Source organism: Brachionichthys hirsutus, chromosome 16, assembly GCF_040956055.1.
Source record: "Brachionichthys hirsutus isolate HB-005 chromosome 16, CSIRO-AGI_Bhir_v1, whole genome shotgun sequence".
NCBI classification, from domain to species: Eukaryota; Metazoa; Chordata; class Actinopteri; order Lophiiformes; family Brachionichthyidae; genus Brachionichthys; species Brachionichthys hirsutus.
In genome coordinates, this window is record NC_090912.1 from 4763563 (window position 1) to 4773526 (window position 9964).

Below are 9964 nucleotides of genomic sequence, written 5' to 3' on the forward strand. Positions count from 1 at the left end.
GACGCGGCTTCTGGAGCCGATTAAGCAGGGACGGAGCGATTCCCTCCCCTCCTTCTGGTCGTGATGCAGTGAAGCGGCTCTGCGCAGAACCGTGCAAGCTGTATAAAAACCGGCTGCGGTTCCACAGACGAATTACAACAACTCGGGGGACACGAGCGCGAAGTGACTGGCCCCATCAACTCGAGCCATTTATAAGCCAGAACAAACGCCGACATGCAGGCGGCGAGGAACACACTCTGCTGGAGACTTATTCTGCTTTCGTGCCTGCTTGTGGAAAGTTCATTCCAAGACTTTGGCGGACAGACGCAGTTCATTTGCACATCCGTGCCCAAGGATATGGACGTGTGCGCAGCCACCTTGCAGAACAGTGTTCCAGGAGAGGACTTGAAGACGACTGTCATGCAGCTGAGGGAGACGGTTTTGCAGCAGAAAGAGACCATCATGAACCAAAAGGAGACGATAAGAGAACTGACCTCAAAGTTGGCTCGATGCGAGAGCCAGAGCGAGCCCGTGGACGCGCGGCACGGGGGCAGGAGGAAAGAAGCTGGGAGCAAAAACACGATGGGAGACGTGTCGAGGGGCCCCGCTGACACTTTGACGCAGCTATCGCAGACTTTACAGTCGCTTAAGCAGCGATTAGAAAATCTGGAGGTAGGCTGAAGCACCTTTTTGAATACTTTGGGTAATTTGTATCTTTCTTCCACCATCAAATTGCAGCCACTAATACATCTGCAATATTTATAACACCTAATGTGTTTCTAAATGATAAGTGATTGTCAATATTTACTAATCGCACGAGTAGAAAATAGACAAACAAGCCTCTTATCCAGCTATAATGTCATAAATAATGTGGAGTTGTGACCCCCCCGACTCAAAAACACGATTTAAATCGAGTTAAATTACCCCCCCCCCCCTTCTTGACAGCAATTCAGCAGAAGTAACAACTCCGTGCAAGCAAACAGCCTCAAAGACCTGCTCCAGAGTAAAATCGACGACTTGGAGAAGCAGGTGTTGTCCCGAGTGAACAGCATCGAGGAGGGGAAGCCGGGACTCCGCAATGAGACGGAGCAGCGCGGGAGGGTCGAGTCCACCCTCACGTCGCTCCACCAGAGGATCACCGACCTGGAGAAAGGTAGATCTGGGGGTGGCGTAAAATAAAGCATATATGTATAATAAAGTAAGGCGGTCTGCGAGTTTTTGTTTTATGTGAAAATGTAAACGATCGCGATCCGTTTACATAGTTTGCATGACAGCAGCAGATGTAATTTTTGAGTCATCGACTGATTCCTGCGCTAATTCATGTCGATTAAAACAATAAAAAAAAACACGCAGTTGACAATCTTTCCCTCCCTTTGGGTTTGGGCGCGCTGACTAGTGAGAGATGCAGGCGCAGGGACAAGAAGAGATGAAGGTTGCCAGTAGATTTAGATCAGTCTAGATAAATTTATCAAGCGAGATTAAAGCAAAACTGGGACGTCATGATGGTGGATTTGTTGTGTAACATATAATTCCTATTCAAATCCCCGACATATGTGTGTTGGGAATTATATATATATATATATACATGACATGAAATGAAAAGAAAAAAACAAAAGTCCAAATACAACAGTTTTCTATTTTTTCCTCCAAAGGTCAAATAGAAAACAGACCGCTGGATAAATTCCAGATCACCTTTCCGTTAAGGACAAACTACATGTATGCGAAGGTGAAGAGGAGTTTGCCGGAGATGTACGCCCTCACCGTGTGCATGTGGCTCAAATCCAACGCGTCCCCGGGAGTGGGCACACCTTTCTCTTACGCAGTTCCTGGCCAGGCCAACGAGCTGGTCCTCATTGAGTGGGGGAACAACCCGATGGAGATACTGATAAACGACAAGGTATAGCAAAACACAATGTTTGGCGTGGATTCGATCTGTTATTTTACTTTACCACCCCCCAGCACGTTATTGTCCCTCTTCAAGGTCGCAAAGCTTCCTTTCCTCATCAATGACGGAAAGTGGCATCATATCTGCGTGACGTGGACCACTCGTGATGGCGTTTGGGAGGCTTTCCAAGACGGAGTCAAGAGAGGGAGTGGGGATAATCTGGCTCCCTATCATCCCATCAAACCACAGGGCCTGCTGATCCTTGGCCAAGAGCAGGTGAAGATGAAACACGTGCTTTTCTGAGCCAGGAGGCGATCAAAACCTGATCCTGCGGCTATATGAGCATTTTAGTGTCAACTGTAACAGCACATTGAGAGAATATCACTTTGTTATATTCATTTGATATGCGTCCATTTTGTTGTGACATAAAACCTCTATTTAAACTCATGCAATAAGTTCAGTGTGGTGATGAGATCTTTGATGAGCTCTAATCAGGAATCTCAGTAGAGATTGAAGACATGTGTCCATTTAATTTAATCTGTAAAACAAAAAAGGTGACCTTAGTTTGTCCTGTCCATGAAGCAGCCAGTGGCTAAATCCTCGACTCAATACATTTTTCTTCTCTGCTGCAGGACGTACTTGGAGGTGGATTTGATGCTACACAAGCTTTTGTTGGAGACCTGGCAAATTTTCACATCTGGGATCGGAAACTATCCGTCGGAGAGATTTACAATCTGGCAACTTGCAGCAGCAAAGCCAAAGTGGGCAATGTTTTTGCATGGATGGAGACGAGCCTGGACATTTACGGAGGGGCCTCCAAGTGGACATTTGAAGCTTGTCGCCAGCTCAATTGAACTGCAGGGAAGAGACCAGTCAGCATCAGTTAACGTCACTCTGTCACAGCATCAGCAAAACTAATTTGAAAGCCCAGGAGGCAGTTATTTCAACGACTAGCATCAGGATATGTTACTATAAGAAAATATTATGGACTCTTGATAGGTTTTATTTGCCACATTTTCGTGTGAGTGGGGGGGGGGTCTCTGGAGATGGACACTTTGTAGTGCTTGAATGCACATAAGGCTACTAAAAGCAGGCGATGCTGCTCAGAGGAGCCAAGTAACCCTCGGGGAGCAGAATGACAGGCCTGCATCCAAAGTGCAGTAGGAGTTCATGTAGTTTTTTAGGTAACAGGAGTCACACAGTTCAACAAATTGACTTTTTAGATGTCTTTTCTGTCTCGACTGCCAGGGATTTCCACCGCGAAAAGTGAAAACAGGGACTTCTTTCAAAAGAATGTGTTCTTCAGGAGACAAAGAAATAGGCATTATTGTTTCTTCTCTCACTCTTCTTTCTCTGTCTCCACTTGCTTGATGTGATTTGTGTGTAAAGAATGACGTAATAATTGCCAACACTTGAGCCTGAGTGCCTTGGGCTGTTGAAAAAAAACAAAAACAACAATCTCTGCACATTCATTATGATTTGCAGAGTGTGTTTCATTTATTTTTCCTTGTATATTGATTTCTAGAGCGCTGTTTCTTGCAATGCTCTGATTGAGGCTGGATCGGGTTTGTTTATTGTAGAATGCAGTCCGTTCAAGATTATGATGCATTTTTCAAACGTTTGTACTTTAACAGGAATGTTCTCTGTACATTAACAGCATGTCTTAACTTCTGTAAATGCTGCGTCAGCATCTATGGTATTTGCTTTTACTGTCCTGGTTTTGGGTTGAGATTTTATACTGTATTGTTATATGCTTAAAGCATGGCAAACACCAATGATGAAAAAAAAAGTTCTAGTTTTTGTAATAAATTGTGATATTTGAATCATATTCAGATGCAAACATAATTTTTTAATATCTTTTCTTCTCGGCTTTCTGGTTTTGAGGGTTTAACTTCACTTTGTGTACGTTCCACAGAGACCTGCCGAGTCTTTAAGCATTTTTAACTAATGTGGTTTTACAGCTCCGTCTTTACTGTTATGGTTCTCCTTGCTCTCATCAATGAGCAAATTTCAGCAACGACAAAAAAAAGCCCTAAAAACCAAACGCCAGCTACGCACTCTAAATCAAAGAGAAGGCCTAACCCTACTAACAAGCTGATGAACATAGCGACTCATGCAGGAGCCCTTTTATTTCCCTTCAAGAGTTGACAGAGATCAAAAACTATTAACATCTAATCTAATATTGCTCCGTTTCTGCTGTGATTATTGTGATTACAAATACACACAAGTTGACAGGACATAATATAAAGTTGGGCAACAAAAACCGATGCACCCAATTCACGACAATTAAAACAAATAGATAAATTCCATAATAATTTTAAAATATTTTCTCGGAGCGGACTAACATATTTCTCTGTGAATCAATTTGCACCTCTCTTTCTAGCATCAGTACGCCTAACAACTCTTGGTTACAGCTTCCTTTTGACACTTTATTGTCACTAAGGGAAATCCATTCCCACAGCCCTGCAGAAACCAGACAACAAACGGCACACACGGAGTGGCAAACAGAAATATGCAACCCAAGCTCCTTTAGTGTGGACCAACATCTGCATGATACATTTACATGCTGCAAGAATTAGGCTTTTCCCAGGGCTAGAGGTCGACCTAGGAGAGGATACATGGACGTAGCGAGGGAGGACATGAGAGGAGCTGGTGTTGGGGAGGACGATGCAAAGGACAGGGTAAAGTGGAGAAGGTTGATTTGCTGACACCTGACGGGACAAGCCGAAGGTACAGTAGTTCAGGATTCATTAAATGCTATTTGATTGGACAAAAGACAAATTAAAGTACACAAAAAGGATCCTGATGAAGGTGATGTAGAATTCAGGTGGAAGAGAAGGTGCAGCAGTTCCAGGTGTTCAGGACTTTCACCGCAGCTCCTCCTTGGTGACGAGGGCCGGTTCAGCTCTCTGGTAGAAAATGAGCTCTCAACACTCCGTCACTTAGAAGCCAGTTCAGGTGAGAATTTAAGGCCGGACCGGTTCTGCAATTTAAATGGTTTCATCTAATGTTTTATTTTTATTCTTACTAAGCCCATCTCAAAAGGATTACGGATATCTAGATATGCCGACAGCAAATTCGTATTCATTTAAGCGTGATATGACATGCTCAGGCCTCGCTATAAGACTAGCTTCTCATATGTTATGTTATGCAGGTCCTTCCATTAATGCTAGCGAGGACTCTTGGTCCCATCACGGTCGGGTGATGTGTCCCACCCAGATTGGTTTCCATTCTCTACCTCTGAGGGAGGGGCGGGATGACTTCACATCAATAAGGTTTTCCCAAGACACCAGACAAACTTCAGCTGAGCGTAGCACATACGAGGTTGAATTTCAGTGCAAAGTCTTACACACACAGGAACACAAGGACATTTCCACATACGCATGTGCAGACAGACACACTGCTACACAGTGGGATCTCTCCTTTGTGGCCACTGAAAGCCTAAGAAGAAATTGACTTCTTCCACCACATCCACCTACACCCTCACCCACAGGGCACATTAGGCTGACCTCATTTTTTTTTGCCCCGGCGTTTGTCAGGTATATTTTTGGCATCGCATGATAAAGGCAAGCTGGCTAGCCGCAGGGTAATCGGTTGATGCCTGCATGCGAGCCAGTTCAAATTTACTTCAAAGAAAAGGTCAGCTATGAATCCCCAAAACACATCCACCTTCTTTGTTTCACACTGTCTGAATATGAAACTACGACCTGCCTGCCCAATGCCAGCTGGAATAAGCTTCCGTAGGATAGGCAGCCACAGAAGATGGATGGAGTGGATGAGAAATAGCTCCTGGAAATTAATCAACTGCTTATTAAAGTTTTGGTATGTTACTCTCATGCACTGAAACAATAATCACTTTCATTCATTCATTTTCTCGGTGAAAATTCCACCTGAGGTCCCGGGATTTGTGGGTTCTTGATCGGTTGTCTGGTATCCTAGCAAGAATTTCCTGCTTTGAGGTAGCAGCACAATCCACTGGACCGCCATCTTTCATACATTTTGTTGCTATTACAGGGGAAGACGTAAACCCTGATAAACTAAGTGTTCTCAAGTGAAGCAGCTTGAGATAGTAGGGAGAGTGAGGGATCTCTATCACCTGAACCGCTGACTCAACAGTTGGTCAACTTGCTTTGTTGGTGATATGAGTGGAAGACTTTGAAGAGATAAAGTTGCTTGAAGGAAGAAATAATATATTTGGCTGTAATGCATCAACTTTGAGTCATTTTCAAACAGTGCTAGCGTTAAAAAAAGATGAGTGCTCACAGTATATTTTGACCATTTGTTTAAGGTGACAGGCCCATTCTGAAAAAAACAGAGATCGCCGCAGGAATACTTACTAAGAGATTCTGCCTCTTGTACTCAAAAGCCACTGTAGGAGAGTATAAAATTGAATTGCCCACACTGTGCTTTGTGAGTTAATGTGAAAAGTCGTCAAGTAGCTGATGAAAAATGAGATGTCAGAGGATGTGGAAAACAAGCCCAACCTTTGTGGGAGTGAGATATATTGATGCTGGATAAAAGCAGTTTTAGTTGAAATTAAGTATAATATTGATGACAGGAATGATAAATTCACTAAAATGCATTTTAAATGGCAAAAGACAGGAAAATAGCAACATTCAATTGTTTTATCTTGCAAACCATCAATACGTCTTTATTGGATCATGAAATGTTGACTGCCAGAACGCTGCGATGCCCGTAGAGGAGAGTGAAGGCAAAGAGCTTCCAGAAGCGCTTGGCTTGGATTCCAACCAACTTGTAATTCACTCCCAAAAAATGGATGATCCAATTCTTACATTATAGGTGCTACAAGTAATTATGTCAGGCTTTATTAAAATTCATTACATGCTGTCCTTTCCCAATTTATTTCTTTAAATTCACTTTAAATTACTAGAAGTAATGGTAAAATATTTTTTTTTAATGTTGGCAATACAGGGCCAGAGCTTGTTTGGCAGGGAGACAAAAAGGACAAGGTTTTGCTGGATGAAACAGAATATATAAAAGACTCACATCTATACTCAAAGCTCCTTCTGCAAATGTCAGGATGGTGTTCAGCCCTCCATGACCCTGAATGAATAATATTTCTCTATCCAAAGTGGGAATTCTTTTTTCAGAATGTCACCCAAAAAGCTTCTTCTTTCCCCATAGTCAAACCTGATATACCAGCCATCACTATATGACCACTTTACTACAGTCCTTTTTACTGCACATTAACATGCTAATTAATCTTCCTGTATGAGATGTCCTCTCATCCAACGGAGCCGTGATTGGCACAGCAGGAAGAACCGGCGGACAACTCCGGCAAGAACAACAGTGCACATGTAACTTTGTTGTTCAGCATCGGTGCGACGGTGGTGCAGGTGGTTGAGCAGGGTCTTCCTATGATTGTCAGGTTGGCGGTTCAATTCCCGGCTCTGGGAACATGTGCGCACTGTTGTTGTGTCCTTGGGCCATCCAAATGGTAACCCGTTTCGGCGGAGGTAAAAATTGTACTTAAGTCACTACACATGTATGTTAACTTCTGATAATAGACAAGCACGCGCAGAGCACAGACAACTCAGTTTCTCTACGATGTCGAGGCACCTAAAAGCTCCCACCTCATTGTCTTGATAAAACAGAAAAACACCAGTAATTCAGGGTGTAGTTCTGTAATTGTTGAAGACTTTGGCACCTAAATGAAACAGCACAGCACGAAATATGATCATAGTTCAAGTGAGCCACGCATTCCCTGTCCAAAAAAATGTAATCCATTGATAACTCTTTTAGCAATCATGCAGACAAACAAACTAACCAACGCCGGCAACACAACAATGTCCTTGGCAGAGGACCACTTTTAACAACACAAACACAAACAGCACAATAGTGCTATGATTATTAATCAAACGAATGCATTGGGAAGCCAGACCTGTGTGGACACTACATCTACTTGGGCCACAATTTCTCTTATCTACAAGTTGGCGCGACAGATTAATGGTGCCTCACAACACTTTCTGGCAGCCCCTCCTTTGTTGGCTCAGTGCCCACAATGCAGCTCTTTATTTGTTTTATTTATCTATTGAAGACTAAAGGTTACTATTTCCACATCAATGATCAGATTCAATTTTGGATTATATCTAGAAGATATTATTTATTCAGGTAATATTATCTGTACAGATTCAATTGATTGTACTCTAAAACTGCCAATTTATAAATGTGTTTATTTAAATGTGAGAGTTTGAGTGTATTTAAAAAAAAAGATAATTCAACTTTAGTTTCTGCCACTGCAGAGTTCAAGGCTCTGTGATTATTTCCCTTTCTGCTGCACCTCCTTTGACTCGCTTCTACATTCTGAGATGCAACGTTGAAAAATCAGAGCCTATTTAAAAACATTTAACTTACCACGACTGCAATTACCACTAGGATGGCAGCATCAATAAATGTGTTTCAACGATGAATGTGACATACTCCCAACTCATCTTCGTCATCAGTCTTTCTCCATCCTTCTCTTTGCTTCTATAATATGCCCTTCTTCTCCTCTCCCACTTGGCAGTTTGCCACAGCTGCGCTCGAGCCACAAGCATCTCTAATGACAGACGTCGGCACAACAGGAATATTTTCACAAAGATGCCACAATCCCTTTACCCTCTGGGAGCAATGCCAGGGGCTGCTTTCCATAATCAGGTCAGTCACAAACAGCCGCAACCGAGCCCTCCATCCTTTACCCACAATGCATCGGTGGGGCAAAGCAGCAGTGAAGGACACACAGGTGTCCTCACCTAGCAGAGCGGGTGCACCATGAGGCAGCACAAAAAAAAAAAAAATGGAAGTCAATGCAGACCTCAAAAAATGGGTAGGCACACAAAAAAAACTGAATATAATATATTTAAAAAACAATTGACTGAAAGAACAAAAGGGATTATTTCAATCTACTGTTAATCCCATCAGAATTCAAGGAAGAAAATACCAATGCATTCCCATTGTCCGTATGCACAAATCTGAATTCAATTCAACAAAACAATTTTATTCCTACTCCTACATTCCATACACTGATGTTTATGGAATTTGACACAATCATGTAAGGGTGGGGGCCTCTATCTTACCACTGAATTTGATCTGGATTGGATCCAGAAGAGGTCAGGAAAAATATAACATTTTAGCATTGAAAATCCCATTTATGCATTCAACAAACCATAAGCTTGTGTAGCTCGTTGTGTGTGTGTGAAAATACGTGAAACTCGAGTGTACATGTACATTCTTCTGTTTTACCAATTATGAGTCTTACTGTTATAAAGAATAAAGGAGAGCCCTTTTTCTTCCTTATTATTATTATAAGGAATGATGAACATTCCTCTGGCAAAAATGTGTCCCACCCTTCCTCTACATTCTACAGCGTGGAGCTGCAGTGCTGGAAGGGCCACATTCCAACTCCCCATAGCAAACTTAATGAGCAGCCTCAATGTGAGCATGTACAGTATGTCCAAGACAACTTCAGCTTCTTACAACCTGCCACCTCCTCCAAACCTTCATTGTATTCCTTGTCTCATTGCCCACTCACACAGTGCCTGCCCATGTTCCGGAGCACTGACTGCTCAGCGTGCATCCAATGACGGACACAGCCTCATTCAGAACTACAAGGGAGCCCGAAGAGGGCAGAGCTGGGAGTTACACTGCAGCCATTATTCACTGAGCGAATAGCTCTACCGAGTTACATATTCCATATGTATAGGGATGCATGCCAAGATGACAGATGAGCCGGAAAATTGTAAGAAATAACAGCAGCAGCTCGCACAGTCTATATAAGGCACTGCTGTGCATCATCAATTTGATTTAAGAAGACTGACACATCTTCTGTGCACCCTCCTCCTTGTTGTCTTCACTTGGAGAATGACAGTTAATGCTTAGCTTACAGTTCTCTATTGTATCGATGGCGCATCTCTATACAGGCGCATATTCCATATAGAAATTCTGACATCTGGCAACGCCGTCACAGAACCCCAGACACATCACTAGCCTGCACTGCAAACTAGTTTGCAAACCCCTGAGCTGGCGGTTTGATTAGCTGCCACTATGCGCTTGGTCACATGACTCACAGTCTTATTTGGGCTTGTCGGTTATGAAGCACAG

The 9964-nt window shown here is 42.9% G+C and overlaps 1 protein-coding gene across 1 annotated transcript; it reads left to right on the plus strand.

The window, feature by feature from the left end:
* Positions 1 to 213: 213 nt before the first annotated feature.
* On the plus strand, positions 214 to 2718 carry nptx1l (neuronal pentraxin 1 like). Its single transcript, XM_068749904.1, has 5 exons — positions 214 to 651; positions 925 to 1132; positions 1632 to 1876; positions 1961 to 2140; positions 2497 to 2718. The coding sequence occupies exons 1-5, from the start codon at positions 214 to 216 to the stop codon at positions 2716 to 2718; spliced, it is 1293 nt and encodes a 430-aa protein (XP_068606005.1).
* The last annotated feature ends 7246 nt before the right edge of the window (positions 2719 to 9964 follow it).

Excerpts from the sequence above, each read along its gene's own strand:
- nptx1l (XM_068749904.1), top strand. The coding sequence starts at position 214 with ATGCAGGCGGCGAGGAACACACTCTGCTGGAGACTTATTCTGCTTTCG. Across the intron at positions 1,133-1,631 it reads GATCACCGACCTGGAGAAAG|GTCAAATAGAAAACAGACCG; the intron begins GTAGATCTGGGG and ends TTTCCTCCAAAG. Across the intron at positions 1,877-1,960 it reads AGATACTGATAAACGACAAG|GTCGCAAAGCTTCCTTTCCT; the intron begins GTATAGCAAAAC and ends TCCCTCTTCAAG.